Source organism: Vitis riparia, chromosome 7, assembly GCF_004353265.1.
Source record: "Vitis riparia cultivar Riparia Gloire de Montpellier isolate 1030 chromosome 7, EGFV_Vit.rip_1.0, whole genome shotgun sequence".
In the NCBI taxonomy this organism is placed as follows: Eukaryota; Viridiplantae; Streptophyta; class Magnoliopsida; order Vitales; family Vitaceae; genus Vitis; species Vitis riparia.
Window position 1 is genome coordinate 23,528,463 of NC_048437.1, and position 20,564 is coordinate 23,549,026.

The window sequence follows — 20,564 nt, forward strand, 5'->3', positions numbered from 1 at the left end:
GTTCCATCTTTTTGGGCGAAAGGCTAGAATAATTAATTCATTAAACGGAAAACAGAAAGCATATCTTAATGAGCCCAAAATTAGTTGATCATTTCTGGCTTAATTTTTTATTTTTGAAATCTGGATTCAGACCGCCGAGAAGTTTCATGGTAGCAAAGGGGAAGTTTTGAGAAGAAGGCTTTCAAGGGTGGATCATGAGAATCCGCTTCAGCGTTAGACGGGTATCGTTTCTGCTGCCCAATCCAACCCCAAATTGGAGGATTCCTGTGAAAAGCTTTACAACCCAACTCTCCCTTCTTCAAGATGCTCCACTGTCATTCAGATTCTTCTCTTCATCGTCAACATCCCCATCCTCCTCAAATCCCAACCAATACTCTTTTACAGTGTCTTACCTCATCAACTCATGTGGGTTGACCCCACAATCTGCTCAGTCCGCTTCCCAAAAGCTTCACTTGGTAACCCCAGAAAGGCCCGACTCTGTCCTCGCACTCCTCAGAAACTATGGAATCACCGACACCCAACTTCCCAAACTCCTACGAGTATATCCAACTTTGCTTTTGGCTGATCCTGAGAAAACCCTTTTGCCCAAACTCGAGTTTTTCTATTCTAAAGCTTTTACAAGGGCCGACCTTGGGAGCATCCTCTCTTCCTGTCCAATGATCTTGTCGCGGAGCTTGGACCACCAGATCATCCCTTGTTATGATTTTTTAAAAAGCATTCTTCATCTCGATAAAAGGGTTGTTTCTGCATTCAAGCGCTCACCCAGGATTTTTCTTGAGGATGTGAACAAGTACGTCGTTCCAAAAATCACAGCCTTGCAAGAAATTGGAGTGCCTGAATCCTCTGTCGTGTTTTTGATTACTCATTATTCCAATGTAGTGCAGGTAAAGCACGACAAGTTTCACGAAATTGTAAAGGAGGTTATGGAAATGGGATTCGATCCTCTGAAAATGGTATTCATTAAGGCAATCCACGTGCTTGCTGGAATGAGTAAACCAACTTGGGAACATAAAATGGAGGTTTACAGGAGGTGGGGTTTGAGCAATCATGAGATAATGTTATTGTTTAGAGCTTTTCCCATATGTATGAGTTTATCTGAGAAGAAAATAATGAGCACAATGGATTTCCTGGTTAATAAGATGGGTTGGAAGCTTACCGCAATCACCAGAGTTCCAAGCACTCTGAGTTACAGTTTGGAGAAGAGGATCATTCCGAGGTGTTCGGTTGCGAAAGTTCTGATACTGAAGGGGTTGGTAAAGAAGGACATGGGCTTAGGTACTTTTCTGAGGTTCACTGAGAAGAAGTTTTTGGATAGGTTTGTGATCAAATATGAGAATCACATTCCTCAGTTGTTAAATCTATATAAGGGTGAAGTGGGCATTCTAGAACTAGGCTTTGCATCTGCGGAGATATGTGGAGTCGAACAGTTGTAGGATAACATGTCAATTTTCCTTTCCCTTTGTGTTTGGCTGCTGTTATGTTTGTTAGAAAATCAAGAAATAAGATCTCATGGATTTTAGTTTAATGAACCAAAAATAGATTTACAAAACTCGTCTTCCGTGAATTGTTCACAATGTTGAGTCACTTTAGCAGCACCTTGTCACTTTGTATTGATATTAACACTTTATATCTTCCCTCTCCTTACTCTCTTTCACTTAATGTTTGTACAAATGATGAAAACCTCACAAACTTACGATGAGTGGAGAGAGGGACCATGTTTACACTCAAAATATACTGCAATTATTGCAGTATAATTTGAGGTGTCAATCCCATAGAAAAACAAACAACAAAAGAGGTTACCACAATAAAAAGGAATAGATTAAAAGAACTTGGAAAACTAAAACTAAAACAAAGAAGGATGAAAATCAATATGATAGAAACCAAGGCATAGAGACTCACTTAATTGCTTTGTTTTATTGTTACCAACTTTGATTCCTACTTACTACTCAATCGCATGTTTCACATCCCAAACAAACAATTGGGACATATAACTTTGAAGATCAATGATAAAAACCAATGCATTTGTTTTGAGAACAATCTTTTAAATAAGGAAAAATAGAGATCTAGTCTTATGGGTTATCCAAGAGCAACAATATATCATATGACAATATTATAGTGAAGGATCAATTTATAACACAAATACTGAAGCGTTTATAGGTTATCCAAGACACAATATATCATATGACAATATTTTTCATAACTTCAAGAATTACCTTATGTGGATATCTGTAGCCAAAGTTATGCCAAAAATACTGAAGCCTATTCAGCAAATGACAGGAAAGGATAGAATCTAAGTAGAGTTTCTATTGTGTCTGAATTTCAATGCCTAAAATTTCCTGGAAGGTCAAAACTCTCCTAAAAATTACTCCATCTTTTTCTTATTTGTTTAAGAACATTCTGGAATATTCTGACTGCTAAATTGGTGCTTGAATGAACTGGGACAATCTGTTGACTGAATACATTATTTGGTCATCAATTAATTGGTTTTAGGAAGCTGAAGAAATCTAGCTTAGAAAAAGATAAGTTAAGCTGTCAAAACAAGCTAGCCAATTGGCTGGGTTGCTAGGTTGAACTGAGCTTTTTGGCACTTTTTGGGTGCAAACGTGGGCCTAGACAAAGGTCAAGGGCATTTTGGTGATTTTATTTAAAAATAACACAAAAACACAAAATTGTCCAAAATGACCACATTTGTTAAATAATTCAATAATTAATCAATTTAATCTCAAATTATCAACAAACGCAAATAATGAAATACTCTTTTGAAGTGCATTTTCATGCTCTAATCGGACTAAGAACCCTTTTATATCATGTCCAGTAGCTTTCCATCAAGAGTCACAAATGAACACTTCCTTTTAAATATATGAATCCACATTTTTCAATTCCATGTAGTATTAATGGTATATGAAAACTTTAATGTAGGTATGTGATTTTGGTCATTATACCTTGTGTACAATTTGGTAGATTCATGACTTTGGTCATGATACTTTGTATTTTTCTATATATCTTATATATTTAATCTTCCCACATACATTAGATGTATAATATAAGAAATGTAAATACATTAGTTTCATGATTTTAGTAGTGAACTTTTAGAATATTGGGGATTAACTTCATGACCACATGAAGGTCACAACAATTCCAACAATGTTTCCTCATATTCAATTCCATTTTCATTGTTTTGAGCAAAAACAACATTGACCCTTAAAAGACAACAAGTATGATCAACAAGACTACCTTATCTTTACTGTTTCAATTAGTTCATAGTTGTAGTGATGGTAGTAGTGACTTTAACGATAATCCATCCATAATTGAAAATTGGTGCGAAGAGTATCAGTTTTTATTAAATAATTGCATTAAAGTTACTATTGCTTATGAATCATAAAAAAACTAAGCTTGATGTGTTAAATGAAGAAAAATTGAACCATCTTGAAAAGATTCAATTTCTTAAGACTGAGCATAAATCTCTTCTTGCTAAAGACAATGCTCTAACTCAAGAGATTGAACAACAAAGAAAAGTAGATTCTTCAAAAAATGATATCTTTAATCTTGAGACTAAAATCTTAAAATAAATAATTGATAGTTAAAAGTCTTATCGAGATAAGAAAGGTCTTAACCATGTAACAAGATTGAAACTTCCACCATGGGAGAAACAATTTTTGTTGAAGGCAAGAGGAAACTCCTAATGTTGAAGCTCTCTTTAGCACACCTCCCTAGTACTCAATCTGCAAGAAATCAAGACATACACAAGGTAGGTGTTATAGTAAGCTTTTTGATGCGTATCAATTTCATTTGAATAGACTTGTAAGAGAATCAAACTTCCTTAAAAATCAAATCTTGAATAAAGGAAAAGGAAGAAAAACTAACATTAAGCTTAGAAATAAGAAAAACTCTCCTAGCATACCTCTTTGGATGAAACAAATCTAGGTAAAGAAATATGACCTCCTCACCCTCTAGAAATAAGAAAGGAAGGTTGATGTGCTATCCTACAACTGTTTGATTCCACATATCTCCTCTGATGCAAAGCCTAGTTCTAGAACCCCCACTTCACCCTTATATAGATTTAACAACTGAGGAATGTGGTTCTGATATTTGATCACAAACCTATCAAAAAATTTCTTCTCAGTGAGCTTCAGAAAAGCACCTAAACTCAGATCCTTCTTTACTAACCGCTTCAATATCAGAACTTTCCCAACCGAACACCTCGGAATGATCCTCTTCTCCAAACTGTAACCCAGAGTGATTGGAACTCTGATGATTGCGCTAAGCTTCCAACCCATCTTATTAACCAGGAAATCCACTGTGCTCATTATTTTATTCTCAGATAAACTCATACATAGGGGAAAACCTCTAAACAACAACATAATCTCATGATTGCTCAAACCCCACCTCCTGTAAACCTCCATTTTCTGTTCCCAAGTTGATTTACTCATTCCAGCAAACACTTGGATTGCGGTAATGAATACCATTTTCAGAGGGTCGAATCCGCTTTCCATAACCTCCTTCACAATTTCGTGAAACTTATCGTTCTTTAGCTGCACTACACAGGGATAATGTTTTATCAAAAACACGACAGAGGATTGAGGCACTCCGATTTCTTGCAAGGCTGTGATTTTTGGAACGATATTCTTTTTCACATTCTCAAGCAAAATCCGGGGTGAGCGCTTGCATGCAGAAACAACCGTTTTGTCGAGATGAAGAATGCTCTTTAAAAAATTATGGCAAGGGATAATCTGATTGTCCAAGCTCCGTGACAAGATCAATGGACAGGAAGAGAGGATCCTCCCAAGGTCGGCCCTTGTAAAAGCTTTAGAATGCAAAAACTCGAGTTTGGGCAAGAGGGTTTTCTCAGGATCAGCCAAAAGCAAGGATGGAAATACTCTTAGGAGTTTGGGAAGTTGAGCGTCGGTGATCCCATAGTTTCTGAGGAGGGTGAGGACAGAGTCGGGCCTTTCTGGGGTTACCAAGCGAAGCTTCTGGGAAGCGGAGAGAGCAGATGGTGGGGACAACCCACATGAGTTGATGAGGTAAGACACTGTAAAAGAGTATTGGTTGGGATTTGGGGAGGATGGGGATGTTGACGATGAAGAGAAGAATCTGAATGAGAGTGAAGCATGTTGAAGAAGGGAGAGTTGGGTTGCAAAGCTTTTCACAGTAATCCTCCAATGTTGGGGTGGATTGGGCAGTAGAAACGACACACCTCTAAGGCGGCAGCGGATAATCATTTTCCACCTCAATATCAAAATGAAACCCTTCTTCTCGAAACCTTCCCTTTGCTACCATGGAACTTCCCCGGCGGTCTGAATCAGTAAAAATAAAAAAGCCAGAAATGATGACAGTCCATCAGCAATAATAATTAAATAATTGACTAATTTTTTCATCTTTAAAATAAAAAATTAGTGATAAATCAACTTATTTTATCATTATGTCTCTAAAAATTATTTTAAAATTTTAATATAGTAAAAATGTACAATACCTTAATTTTTTTTTATAAAAAAAATGTTCAAAAAATTATTATCTTTTAAGCTAAGTCCCAAAAAATTCTCACATTTTATATAAAAACGAACATGTGATTTGCCTTTAAAATGATTAAGATTTTCAAATGTATGAAAAAATAGAGAGAGGATGGAAGATAGAAGAAAAATATTTAAAGTAATAATTTATTTTTATATAAAAATTAAATAATTTAAAATTACACTTATTTTTAACTAATTTTTACTTTTATTCTATTTTTCTTTTTTCTTTTTTTAAAAGTCAAATAAGAAAAAATCATTTTCCCTCATATAATTTTTTTCTTTCCTTATAACTTTTCGAGAACTAAATATAACCAAACAAATTGATTGTGTTGTATTTATTCAAGTCTTGGAAAGATAAAAAAAAAATGATGATATTTAGCCGACTATCTAATAATCATGTCAATTAAAACACGTAAAATTCATTTAATAAAGAGGACAAATTAGATTATATTGCCACAAATAATCCATTTAATCTAGAGACTATGACCTACCCAACATAATTAAGACTTGTTTTAACTTATTCAAAACTTTAAATTTAAATGAATTATAAATTAGTTCGTTTATTTAAGTTATAAAAACAAGAATAACTTCAATCCAAACACTCTAATTTCATGTCATTTTCAAATTTATTTGGAAGTCATGTCAAAAATTGTCATATCTATATAATATGGTTGGTTATTAAGTATAACTCTTAGGAGGCGTAGATCAGCTTGTTGGCTTAATATGATTTAATAACTTAATTTAAACCTTTAAGTATATTATTAGATTTTTTATGTTAATGTTAATATTTAACATTTTAAAATTATTTTATTAATTCTTCTCATATTCATATATTTAGAAATGTTAATAGCTTTGAAATAATTTCACGCTAAAGTTTATATCATACTTCAATTTTAAATCATAATTTCATACCTCATTCAAAACTTGTTTCTCAATGGTGAGCTAACAATATATATGTCAAAAGACTCGAGATTTTAATTCCCTTTTTCATAAAATTGAACATTGCTAGAGTTTCATTTTGTTAAAGAAAAGAAAGAAAACTAAAGTTTATATATATAAACTAACCCTAAATGACACATGTGGTATCATTTAATTGGCCACTTATTTAAAAAATAACATAAAATATTTCAAAATAATAATATATATGTATTATGATTTTTGAGTGATCTAGCCCATTTGAGGTTGGTGGAGTGCCAAAAATGGCAAATTGAAAGTGGGAGAGGTTCGAGCTTGAACCGGCAATGGATGAATTCAAATTGGAGGGTAGTTTCTTCCTTTCACAATAGATGAATTCAATTTTGGGCAAAATTTGAATTGGATTCCAATTCAACACATGATTTGCTTAATTAACTTTAATAAGTCATAACTTCCTTATTTCACATACAATTCGAAAACTATTTGAAGCATTAGACTCTTGACTTTCTGAGCTTAGAAACAGTATATAACTTACCCCAAAATTATCTTAAAAGTGCTCTAGAGTTCACCTCAAAGTCAAGGTATGTGTTACAATAAGATTTTGCATTTCGAATTTCATTTTGATCTCCGAGCTATGCCTCCAACCTTCTTTTCTCATGTTTGTTTGTTCTCTAACTCTATCTATAACATTTGGTACTCATCTTTCATGCCTATTTATTTTGTCCTTGCCTAGGTCTCCTCGGGTTCCACGAGCCTTAAAGCTCTGATTTATATATTATATATATATATATATTTAACCTTTTACTCTACTATGGATTAAATTGGTTCTTGCAACATGCATTATTTTCATCTAATATCAAATTAAACTCAAAATAAAAGTTAAGTCCATAACTAGGGTCTTATGGTATGCTTTAGCATCATGCTGCTAACCTTGATGCAAATACAATGAAAAAAAGGACTATGTATCACAAAAATACATATAGATTATATTTGGTTTGCATAAAGTACTAAGACAAGAAAAAAAAATGTTAAAGAAAATAATCTTTTATTTGGTTTTACCATAAAAAAAAAAAATGAAAGAAAATCAAATATGATCAAAATTCGTAAGAAATTTATGTATTTTTAAATTATTTTATTTGTATATTGAAAAATTAAATAAATTTAAAATAAGATGTAAAAATGATTTATTGACTTTAAAATCTATTCTTTTATTCCTTTTACTTTCCTTTCTATTTTCTTTTCTTCACATTTTTTCTCAAACATTCCGGCACAAAACATGGCCTGAAGGATGTTGAAACAAAACTGCACCATTTCCTCCCCAGTAGGCAACTTCGAGTTTAGGGTAGAAGGATGCTACACAACTCATAAAACCCTTTACTTTTTTTCTTTTTTAAATAAAAAACAAGCCATTCATTGATATGAAGTTTTAAGAACATGCAAAATGGAGGTACGGGTATTCCTGGTCACCTCGACCTGGACCTAGTGATCAGGTTCCAGACACCACATGCAAAATATAGACATAAGCGGAATCTATATTGCCATGAACTGAAAAGACATCCTACATTATGTTCTTGAACAGATCAAAGGCAGAAAGCAATCAAAAACTGGTAAATCAAAGGACCCCCAGCAGAATCTGGTAGAAGCAAATGTATTGTTTTTGCTCAAAACAATGAAAATGGAATTGAATCTGAGGAGACATAACACAACAGCCAAACACAAAAAAGAAAGGAAGGTTGATATGCTATCCTCCAACTGTTTGATTCCACATGTCTCCTCAGATGCAAAGCCAAGTTCTAGAACCCCCACTTCACCCTTATACAGATTTAACAACTGAGGAATGTGATTCTGATATTTTATCACGACCTTTTATAATGCTCTTGAGAAATTATAACAAGGGACAGCCTGCTTGTCCAATCTTCGAGACAAGGTCATTGGACAACAAGAGAAGATCTTCCCAAGGCCGGCCTTTGAAAACCCATTGGAATGGAAAAACTTGAGTTTGGGCAAAAGGGTTTTCTCAGGATCAACCGAAGCAAAGTTGGATACACTTTAAGGAGTTTGGGAATATGGGTACTGGTGATTCCATAGTCTCTGAAAAGGGTGAGGACAGAATCGGGCCTTTCAGGGGTTTCAAAGTGTAGCTTCCCGGAAGCAGATATAGCAGATTCTGGGGACAACCCACATGAATTTATGAGGTAAGATACTGGGAAATAGTGTTGTTTATCATCTTTTGCTTTGGATGATAAGGAGAAGAAGCAGACGCTGCGGGGTGAAAATGAGAGCCTTCTACAGGTGAAAGGGATGAACATGGTTCAAGGACGAATCATGTAAAAAGACAAAAAGGAATGAAGTCACAGTGAATGCTGGGATGCTTCAAGAGCAGAGAAGCTTCTTCCACTCAGCATACGTCTATGAAGTACTCAGATTCTCTCTCTCTCTCAATGACGCCGTTTCAGTTCCTCCGTTTCTGTCATTTGCACAACATTGTTTTGGTTTTCTTCCTTTCATGTGTTGGTTAGAATGCCCTCATTTGGAGTAGTTTGTTTTCTAATTTAATTTATTTGGATTTAGATAGAAGTTGAAGTATTTTGCATACTGAATTATTTTATTATCTTCTCAAAAGTCAAACATGAGCATTCGCAACAGGCTCAGGTTCGGTATCTCTAGAAAAGCCATAAATCCATTACATCCCCCTGAAATTGTGTTAGAATGGTGAACTGTCACCTTCCTCCATAGTCTTGAAGGAATAATTGATTTTGTATGAGGCAGGCAATCGTATGAAAGGCGTTGATCATCCTACAAGCACAAGGATGAATCACAATATAAAGTTATGTGATCTACAAGTTGTAGTTTCTTGTACCCATCTACAAAACTGAATCAGAAAACAAAACTTGTCCTTTTATTGCTTTTCTTTGTCAAATTACAATATGTGAAGAGTGTAAAAATACAAATGTGGGAAAGAGGGAGATGTATTCAAGCATAAATTTGATGGCTTACAGCTCTACAGCCAAAGGGTGCGTGTAGAGCTACTCATCTGAAGGGCTCAACTGGTGTCGACTCTTCAAGAAGGGCTGCAGCCTCGAAACATTCAGCAGCTTCTTGTAATGATGCAGTACCCTGGGCTTTGTAAACCAGGCCAAGATTATACCATGCAGAAGGGTTCATTCTGTCAAGCTGCAGTGCTTGTGTCAGAAAGCTTCTAACAACTGCATCTGATTGGGTGCCGAGGTGCCTGAGAACCACGGCAATGGAGATCAGGCAGGGTATGTGGGTGGGTTCAATATCTAAACCATTTGCAAAGGCTTTTAGAGCTTCTTTGTGGAGGCCTTGCTTTTCATAAAGTAAACCTGTCAAAATTACCATATTATGAATTCCTTCATTTGGACTCTCAATGCAGCAGTACTAGCCAAAAAGTAAAAAAGGAATACAAAAATTCGAAAGAAGAAAAGATTCAAGCCATGGAGAAAATTTAACTAAACCTTCATCAACTTAAAACAATAACTGATAGTGAATGGTTAGTACTTGTACAGTTTTTAACAATGATGAGTGATGGGAGAGAAGAATATACTATGAAGTGATCAAAATATCGGCATACCCATTGCATGACATCTAGCAGCAGAATAAGGACTGATGGCCCGGGATTTGGAAAGACAGATCTCAGCCTCATGCCACCGTGACAAGCTTATGTATAAATAAGCCAGATCATGCCATGCATCCAATTCCAAACTTCTATCAGGATATCCACTACCCTGTGACAGATGATGTAAAAAGATAAGTAGTTGCAACAACTATTTGTCTCAGAACAAGATTTCCCAGTAAAATACAAAAATGAATGCCGTGTTTGGTAAGGGACAAGTGAATTCAGAGCATAGTTCTGGAATTGCCCACATACTCTTGATTGGAGAAAAGGAAGACAGATAATTTGCCTCCATTAGAATTCTGGAAAGTGGCTTCCATTCCCACTTAACAGTAAACAAATTGTTTTAGTTGTCATATGGTGAAGAAAATGACTTCCACATCTACCTACATCCGAAACCCTCTCCCCATCACTATACACACTCACAATCCAAAAAGGGAAAAAGAAAAGAAAAAAACAAAAAGAGCTTCTTTCTTGGAAATTGTTCCCAGATCATCAATAAGATGTAGGCCCTTGGGTTTGTCTCAGACTAAAGGGATTATCACAGAAAAAATCCTAGGGGTGAGAGAAACATGAAAGGGACAAATGCTTAAGTGGAGTCAAAGTGGGGCCAATGTAATTTCAGAAAATTCTACCTACAGGCCAAAACAGAGTTAAAGTAATGCACTGGATTGACATTAATGGCAACACGAACATGCAAACAGGATGCATTTCCAGAACCATGTCCAGGATCTACTTCAAGAAAACACATGGAAAAATTTTCAAAATTCTACTCGATTTGGTTTCTCAAGCAAGAGTGCATTGAGCTGGAAGGACAAAGGAAAAGGCAGAGATCAGTGGGTTAAAAATGATGGGAGAACCATTTGTAAATCATTGTGATTGATGGGTTTGATCGGATATAAATAGTATATTCAGCTTATAGAAGGAAAACTTATCGATCAACAGACCTTGAGAAACTTATTCCCAGACCCAAAGCTTTTTCTCTGAACCTGAAGAACAGCAAGAAGATGAGTATATGTCTCAACTGCTTGCTTTAACCGTCCACGTGCAATTTGGAGTTTAGCTTTAGTTCTCAACAATTCTCCCTGATCCCATTTTCCAGTCTGATCAATGGCAGCATTAATGACAGCTTCAGCATCCTTGAACCGTTTTTGAGCTGATAATATCCGAGTCAACAATAACCATCCTTTAACTGAAGACCCGCCTTCAAGTTTTATGAAGTACTTTGCATAATAAAGTGCAGCATCCAACTTCCTCTGCTCAGCATTTTCTAGGCTGAGATGGTAAACAACTTTGGGATCTCTTACTTTAATCATTCGCCCAGCTGTTTCCAGGGCATGAAGTGCCTCAGCTTGTCTTGAAACCCTCTCAGAGTCAGCCACAACTGATTTGGAATGTGCAGAAAGTGAAATACCCAATAAACAGTTGGCAACACTTCCCATCTCTTCACACCCTCCCTGCAAGCTTTGCAGGGCTCTGCGGGCAAAGCTGATCCCTTCTTCTGCAAAATTTGGGTTTTCCCCACAAATCTTTGAAGCCATTAATAAAGCTGGAAGATAGTTTGGATTCTCCGCATTACTCAATAGTTTCTTCAACATATTCAAAGCAGTCAAGCTATCACCATCTCCATAATAACAGAGTGCTAGAGTGTGATACCTTTCTTTTCGATTCATGGTCCCAGGAAGCAATTCTTCTACTTGATTGGCTAAAGACCTTAGTCCCCCTGACAGAGACAGAGCATAGGAGAGGTGATCCAAGATTGATGGGTCCCACTCAATTTTTTCAAGAGAAATTTTTCTTAATAGAATTATTAATAGAAGAATAGCCTCTTCTATGTTGTTTCTAGGTACAAATGAACCATCCATTTGGGAACGGAGCTCGGGGGGGCTTGCTTCACCTCCACTGTATAATAGAAAAATAGCAAACTCTTTTTGGATTTTTGCATTAGTTTCCACATCAATGTTCCAAGCATGTAGAAGGGCTCGTCGGTATGACAAAATTGCTTCATGAGGAGAATCGGCAAGTTTCCATAATTCTGGAAGCAACTCAATGGCCTTATTTAAAGTCTCCTGCAATTTACAGTCAGAACCAAAGTTTACATGCAAGCCTTCTGGTAATGAAGATTCAACAATGTCCAGAATAACGTTGCATGATTGAGCAGCTTCTGCAAGATTTGGAAGATATATTAGCCCACATCAGGGTCATTTTAACTGCTGTGCATCACTTGAAATCTTTTTTCCACATCATGAAAACATATACACGAGAGAGAGAAAGAATCTGATTTTTTGCTGAAAACATTGAGTAAAAGACAAATTGAAATAAAGAAACAACCGACCAAGACTTCCATAAACTGTTTGATAAGCATGCACATGTATGTGTGCGTGTGTACTAGATTTATAAACACGATACATGCCTAGACATGCTTCACTAACAAGAGTTCAGAAAATGGCATCGTATTTAGTGTCCAATTGGATACACTTCCTGTTTTCTACTTTTAAAGACATAAAATAGTAGTAACTTCTATATAAAATAGAAAAACTCTTAAGAGACTTACATTAAAAAGATAATGGTTTTAAAAACTGTTCCAAAAAAATTGAGGCATTAAAAGAATTTTACTATCTAAAATTTTTAGAATTTTAAAAATGATTTTTAAAGACATAGGCTTAGTCCATTATTTTTATGTGAGACTTTCCACTTCTCAAATAAAGTTCTTGTTACTTTTTGTATTCAAAAACAAAAAACAGGAAGCATATCCAAGTGGACACTTAACAAAGAGTTTATTAATTTTATAATCTTTCTAATAGCAAGATGCTCAAGCAGTTGCTCTTTCAAATAAACCAGCAACTTTGTGTTTCATATTTTATAATAACCACATCTTGCATATTATCAATACCTGTCACAACAAATGCAACAATTTTTTAAAATGATTAATAAGAGAGAGAGAGAGAGAGAGAGAGAGAGAGAGAAGGGGAAGACGTTCCAGCTGCTTAGCATGAGCAGTTTTATTTTAATTCAAACAGGATTATCATGTCTCAAAAAATAATAATGGAGGAGCATTAAAGGAACTTCATTACAGTAAATATGCAATTAAACCAAGAACGAAACATTTTTTACACTACTGGTGTATAGAAAACATAAAGTAAAGCAAATATAAGTTAAATCAAAGAAGGGAGCCAATTGGTGAATCAGCACCAGTGACATTACCTTTAAACCTTCCAAGACCCTGCAATGACTTTGCTTTAAGAAAGATTGCTTCCAAGAGTAAACTAACAGCATGTATGGACATAGGTGGGGCAGCATCACTTCGAGAGCGTCTCCTACGACGTTCTCCTCTCTTAGCGAGGGTGAGTTTCATCTTGGGAGTCACTGCAGCAATATCTATTCCTTCAAATACATGCAGAGCAGCTTCTATGTTCCCTTTTTGATATTCGTATCTCCCTAACAATGCTCTTGCTTCCTGAAAATTGCAGACATATTAATCTCAGATATTCAGAAAACCCCATGAAAATCCACAGTAAAAAAAATTATATTCATTATTGTCATTTTCCATTTATTAGGCTTTCAGTTCAGAAGCATATCAATGACATGAGCATGGTTGAAACAAGGATGTTAAGACAGATAAATGGGAAAACAAGAAATGACAGAATAAAAAAAGAACGAATATTTTAGAAGTTAAAGGTAATGCAAAACTTAACATTTAAAAAGGTTGGTGAAAATGGTGCTACTCTGCAAAGAATACTAATGACTGCATGAGTAAAAAACAATTTTGTCCAGGTCGAACACACACTACAAGGATAAAAAGAGAATAAAGAGGGTATGATAGCATATGTTCTAACAGAAGATATTACCACATAAATAGCCAAAAAAGTAGCTGGTTGAGTCACTTCTATACTGAATTTCAAGGTTTCATCTAGGCTTATATCTCAGTTATTAAGATTCTTAATCATAAGAAAAGCTCCCATAAAAATGCCAGAAAAAACCTAAGAATAGATTCCCCTTTTTTTTTTCAGTAATTAAGTTCCCATTTGAGTGCATCTGAATTCTAATAATAAAGATAAGGAAGTAAATGCACTACTAGTATGGGATCAGGGAAAGTATGTGAAAAAATAAAAAAATAAGCTAAACTCAATAAACTTTTTTCTACCATCCTTCTCCATTTTTATTCCTCTTTTGCATTAAAAAAAAAAATAGAGAACTAAAAAAGGTCTAGGTTCTATTTCATTTTCCTAATTATCTTTCATGACAAACCAAACAAGAGAATTTAAGATCCTTTCGTATCTTCTTCCCTTCCTCTAGTGTTTCCACGATCCAAAAGGAGCCTAGCTAGAATAAAACTACTGTCCACATAGCTGGAAAAAAAAAGGGAAAGAAAGAAAGAAAGACCGATAGGACATAATCAAAGCTTTAATGTCCTAGTTGGAGAAACCAACCTCATAGTTTAAACAACCACTCTCACGGAGAGATGATTCAGCTTCTTCAATATTACCAATATCTTGCTTCTGCTCAAGCTCAGCAGCTCGAGAAGAACTGCAACTTGCTGAATAATCGTTGGTTGCAAGGATTTCAGACAAAGGAATCATTTTATCTGCTCTTAATTCCTCTCCAGAGCAGAGGCACTTCATTATCTTCTCCACCCTCCGTCTTATACCACCCCTCCGCTCCTTGAACCGGTTCTTCTTACTCCTCATACTGTTTCACCACCCTTGAAATCCTTCAACCACCACCAATAACAAAGCCTCTGTGTAAGTTATAAAAGTAGCCCTGTATACAAGTTCACATGTGGTGTGTTCTTAAATCATGACTGCACAATATTTAGCAATCAAAACAATTCTGAAAAAAATAATAATAAATCAACTTATTACCAATCAAAACAATTCTAAAACAGAAAAAATTCAATAGTTTGTGTAGAGTTTTATGAGCTGAAATTACCAACTGATCAGACCCAAATGGTAGTTTAAACCAATAGGAGTTGAACTCCAACTGAGGAAAACAGATACGAATTTAAATTCACATGAAGAAGGAGAAGCATAAAGAAATGGAAAATGAAAACAAAACTGGTTCTACCAGTGTTTAAAACAAAAACCCTAAATTCAGAATTCAAAATTCAAAACTAACCAACCAAAACCAAAAAAACCATTATTATTTCTGGAACCCCACTTCAGAAATCCACCATTATCACCCAATTTCAACCCTGAAACTGATATTAACACATATAAACCATCAGATAGACTATCCCATAATCCCAACACAACCCACCAAACAATTGGGAACAATAACAAAAATTCAGCAACCTGTGAACTCAAATTCACCCAAGATTCACAATCTTCAAAACCCTAGAAAGTGATAGAAATTTGAGACAGACCCATCACAGCGACCAAACATAAATTGCCAATCAACAGGACAGTACCTTCTTTTCCAAAAAGAAAAGCAGGAAAGAAGAGCCCACAAGGCATCCTCAACAGAGCCCATATGTTCAAACCCTCGAATCAAATCTTCCCTTTGAATCCTTTGATCATCCAAAGCTTCAAGAACCTCTCCCCCTCTTTTCTTTTTCTTTTCCTTTTCTATTCTATTTTCTCTTTCTCTTTCTCTTTCTCTTTTCTCTTTGATTAATGGTGGAAAACTTTATTGTGCATTGAATGTAAAAAGGAAAATGTAACACATCTGTGAATTTTACATCCTCCGCTCTGTGGTGTTTGCTCTGAAAATGGTGAATAAAAATGAAAAACACAGGGCATACTTCCAATTGAAACTTTAGAATAAAAACAAAGAATGGAACATGGTGGAATTTTAGAAAGAAAATTCAGTTCTGTTTGGATTCTACTAGGAATTTACCAGCATGATGAGGCTAAATTTCTGCCACGTGGAGATTGATTTTGTGCAGTTTGTGGTGCGCTTCAACCTTTGAAGCCTTGTCAACCAAATCTGGTAGTCAATGCAGATGATCATATAAGAGATGCTCCCCAATTTTTAATTTTCAGTTATTTAGGGTGGCTTGGACAAATTATTTTTAAAATTTTTATGAGATTTAAAATTTTATTTGTGGGAATTGTATCTTTAAAATATTTTATTTTAAGAAAAAATCTAATAAAATTAATTTTATTTTTAAAAAATTTATTATATTTTTTAGTCTTTTTATTTCCTAAAAAACATAAAGAAGTAAAGCAAATTATATTCAAAGCACAAGCACCTTTAAAGTTGGACCTTTGAGTAATGCTCCTAGCATCCTATAAATTATAAGTTATAAAAGATGATTTTTTTTTCTTTAAAAAAAAAAAATCTATGATATTCTTGTTAACTATTATTTTAAACAATTCTACGAAATAATTTTTAAAAGCTGTTTTTTAATATTTTATAAAATAAAAATCTGAAAACCTGAAATATTTTTAATATTTAAAAATATATTTTAAAAATAATTTTATATCTAATCATTTATTTTTAATCATTATACATGTTTATATAATTATTTTTTAAAACAACTCTCAAAAAACAATTAAAAAATATTTTTTGAAAACATCATATTTTTGTTCTTAATAATAGAAAATAAAAAACATTTTTTTATTACTAAATGTGTTTTCCAATTTTTTTTCTAGAAAATAAAAAATTATTTTAAAAAATAATTTTCAAACAAACCCCATAATCCTTTTTTATTTTATATAATACATATAAAACAAAACAAAAAATCCAACTATTTTAAAGAATGGGTCTTGCAATATGCCATATAAAAGGGATAATATGCCAAACAATTTAGATGATTTTGGAAGTGTTTTTATTTAAAATATTTTGGGAGAATTATCTTTTGGGGGTAGATGGACCCTCAAATTAACAAAATGTCCATATAATTCTTCAAATTGAGTTGAAGGATATGAAATAGTAACAGACAAATATACCATTTAAGAACACATATAAAATATTTCATAAAATTAAGTTAAATAATTTTTTTTCAATAATTTTTTTTTCAAAAATACTAAATTAAATAAAAGTAGTTTTCAAAAATATTAAATTAAATAATTTTTTTTTTCAAAAATATTAAATTAAATTAAAGTATTTAAAAAAATATTAAATTAAATCAAAAATATTAAATTAAATAAAAGTATTTTTAAAAAATATTAATTTTTTTTCTCAAAATCAACAAATGACATTTTTGAAAATACTGAAGGATGATATCCTTCAACTCAATTTTCATACTTTTATTGGGTCTTGGGCTCAATTTGAAGAGTTACATGGACCTTTTGTTAATTTGGGGCCCATCTACCCCCAAAACATAATTCTCCCAAATATTTTTAATAAAAATATCCTTTTTAAGAAGCAATATTAAATGATCTTTTAATTTTAAAAAAAAAAAATATTTCCTAAATTTCATTATAAATATTTAAAAAATATTGTTTTACACCATAAATACTTTTTATAATTATAATTATAATTATATATATACTACAAAAATGTACATGTAGATGATTTAATTTTTGAAAAGATGGGACACAACAACCTCATAGACCATTACTAATAGTCATATGGTTGTTGAATAATGGGTGGTTGGTGGGTATTAGAAAGGGCAATAAATAAAGAGATTGTGTATCATGTATTTATTTTCTTTTATTTCTCAACACCAACTCAAATATTCATAATATTTTCTTTTTGTCATTGACTTTCATAAGCCAACTACTCTATTTATTATCAAAATTAAACCAATTCATTAATCAAAGGACCAGTTTGTTAGGTCATCACCTTTATGCTCTGATTTTTGTTAGTAAATTTTTATTTTTTTCATTTATTTATTTGATATAGATTGGTTTGTTTAAGAAGAAACATAACATAAAAAAAAAAAACATTTTCTAAAATAGAATTAATTTTTAAAAATATTTTTTTAATTATAAAACTCTTACACTATGTTTGTTCTAATTTTTTTATATTTTCTATAATAAATCAAACATTAAAAAAAATTATTTTTTTGACATTTTTTTTCATTTCATCATGGTTCCCGAAACCTTAAGAAGATATGTTTTATTCCCAAAAGTATTAAGAAAGAAAAATAAAAATGTAAAGGATATTATTTCTTTTCTTTTTTTTTTCTTGAATTTTGGTGATTTTTTTTTCTTTCCCTCACCCCTCTCCCTTTTAATTTTCCTTTTTTTATTTTATTATTGCTAAAATTTCATTAATATCACAACCATCCAGCAAGTGCGTTCCAGCTGCCCCTTACCTTGAATCTTCGGGAATCGGGAGTATGATTTGGATTTCATTTTCATACAAATTAAAAATACATTCAGGACACGTGGACCACCGCCTCCATAAACAAACCTACTTGGCTTCGTCAGATGTGACACGTAAGTATCAAGTGTGCTGGCCTTTTTCATGTATTCAAGCGTCTCTGAGAGCGTGTTTAACACGCAGGAATCACCGGGTACAAATACTTTCGACTGGCTGCGAGTGACGCACACGTATCTTGTCACTCGTGTTGGGCCTTATCCTTGGAAAATGTTTTAATCTACTTGGAAAGAATACTTGATTGGAAATATGGATGATGAAGATTGAAGACGCCATCAATCTATAATTGTGTTTGCCACATAAAAAAAAAAAAAATAATGCGAATTATTAAATTTATAATTTGGTGAAAAGTATAACCTAAGAAAATTACGTTTTTATTTTTTAATTTTTAATTTTTTCTTTTATTCCTTTAAATAACGTGCTATTAATAATAAATAATTTTTTATTAAAAAATTAATATAAAAATAAAATATATTTAATATAATAAAAATTTTAAAAATGTCCTTTAGTTGTAAATTTAAAAATAGTTCAATATAAAAATAGAGTCATTTATTTATTTTCATATAAAATTAAATATTTTGTATCCAAAATAAAATATAGCATAAAATTAGTAATTGAAAATATCACATCATTATGAAAATAAAATGATATTAAAATAATTATAATAAATATATAGAGAGAGTAAAAAAAAAAATCATTTACTTTAATTAAAACAAAGGAGTAATATATAAGTAATAATAAATAAATAAATAAAACACTAACCAAGAAATCAAGTGATTACCTATTGTACTCCACCTAATTCCCGATGATAAAAATTAAAAACAACTTGGCATTAAACAATGCTTTAAAGAGATGACATCACGGTATCGTATGATTTCTTTGTAAAGTTGTTAATATACTAGAATCATAATGTATTACATTTCTCATTTATACATCCTAGAATCATAATGTATTACATTTCTCATTTATACATCCAACTCTCTTAAATTCAAGCAAGTGCTGAATTGATTCTATTTTTATTTTTTTATTTTGTAAATTTGATATTTGATAAAAATAATAAATAAATAAAAACTAAGTTTTAATTTGGTTAAAATCAATTTAAATTTTTTTTCAAATATTAATGAGTTAATAGTCATTATTCCTCTTTCACAATTTGGTCTACTTGGCAAAAATCCATGATATATATAGGGGAATTGATTCAATTGGTTATTATTCACTCAAATGTACTAGTTGTTGTTCAACTATCAAATTGGTTACTATTCACAAAAGTATATTGCAATCGAGAGAGGTGGATACCTCAAATCAATTGTTCAACCTAATAAGCTTCTTAGACATGGTGATTACCTACTAATGCATTAAAAGTCCACTAGTTAGTAGTAGGTTCAATCAAAAGATTAGCCTCAAACCTTACCTAATAGCTGGTTTGGGTCCTCCCAACTCTTATTTAGAAGGTTCCATGCTTTATCTAAGTCATGGGAGAAAGTTTTAAATATTTGTTGAAAACCATTTGAACCTTCGGTTTCAAAAATTACATTTCATCTTAGTACACCTTAATCTTGATTTTATCTTGTATTAATTTGAACTTAAAGCTGTATTAAGATTTTGCAAGATCAATTTTTTTATGAATTGTGACCTTGTGAGGATTGTCGAATATGGGATCACTTAGAGAGCTCAAAAGTAAGGATGACAACGAGGTCGGTTCAGGATGGATCATCCCCGTCCCAACCCCATTTTATTTATTTATATTTATTCATATTCCCATAAAAAAAAAAAAAAAAAAATTGTTAAACAAGTAGGGCATCATTTAATTTATTTTTTTGATTTTTGATTTTTTTTTTATTTTTAAATTTTAAATTTAAATTTTGTTCAAAATAAATATGATTTATAAATAAAGAAATATTAGACATATTTATAATTTATTTTTATAAAAAACAATATTTTATTTATGTTAAAAAAAAAGTTGAGAAATAAAAAAATAAATTTTTTTTTTTAAATTATGTATAATCAAGCAAGACAAGAACTAACCAATCTCGAACTTGTCTCTATTTTTAAAAAACTTCTCAAATTTGTCCTGAACCCGTTTATTTTTATCCCAAACCCTTCCGGGACTAGGAAAAGGTATTCGAAAAAACGTGTCAAATTACTTTCATATTCAAGAGTGAAGTATCTTTTAAGAAAGTGCATTGGAATCATAATTTAATGGACATGGTTTAAACACTTTGTATCAAACT

At 32.6% G+C, this 20,564-nt stretch overlaps 3 protein-coding genes across 5 annotated transcripts; 1 reads left to right on the forward strand and 2 right to left on the reverse strand.

Moving 5' to 3' along the window:
* Positions 1-194: 194 nt before the first annotated feature.
* On the forward strand, positions 195-1,433 carry LOC117918177 (transcription termination factor MTERF15, mitochondrial-like). The gene has a single exon (XM_034834689.1). The coding sequence runs from the start codon at positions 195-197 to the stop codon at positions 1,431-1,433; it is 1,239 nt and encodes a 412-aa protein (XP_034690580.1).
* Positions 1,434-3,546: 2,113 nt separating this feature from the next.
* Positions 3,547-5,279, reverse strand: LOC117918895 (transcription termination factor MTERF15, mitochondrial-like). Its single transcript, XM_034835866.1, has 2 exons — positions 3,902-5,279; positions 3,547-3,722 (listed from the first exon to the last, which is right to left on the reverse strand). The coding sequence occupies exon 1, from the start codon at positions 5,220-5,222 to the stop codon at positions 3,984-3,986; it is 1,239 nt and encodes a 412-aa protein (XP_034691757.1). The 5' UTR covers positions 5,223-5,279; the 3' UTR covers positions 3,547-3,722; positions 3,902-3,983.
* Positions 5,280-9,301: 4,022 nt separating this feature from the next.
* On the reverse strand, positions 9,302-15,980 carry LOC117918921 (protein NPGR2-like). Of its 3 annotated transcripts, none has more exons than XM_034835897.1 (6): positions 15,901-15,980; positions 14,496-14,776; positions 13,270-13,522; positions 11,013-12,229; positions 10,024-10,177; positions 9,302-9,775 (listed from the first exon to the last, which is right to left on the reverse strand). In XM_034835897.1, the coding sequence occupies exons 2-6, from the start codon at positions 14,751-14,753 to the stop codon at positions 9,459-9,461; spliced, it is 2,199 nt and encodes a 732-aa protein (XP_034691788.1). In that variant the 5' UTR covers positions 14,754-14,776; positions 15,901-15,980; the 3' UTR covers positions 9,302-9,458. The 3 variants fall into 3 exon arrangements, with proteins under 3 accessions (XP_034691788.1, XP_034691785.1, XP_034691787.1); XM_034835894.1 differs by lacking the exon at positions 15,901-15,980 and adding an exon at positions 15,473-15,806; XM_034835896.1 differs by lacking the exon at positions 15,901-15,980 and adding an exon at positions 15,473-15,806 and having other exon boundaries at positions 14,496-14,826.
* Between the last annotated feature and the right edge of the window lie 4,584 nt (positions 15,981-20,564).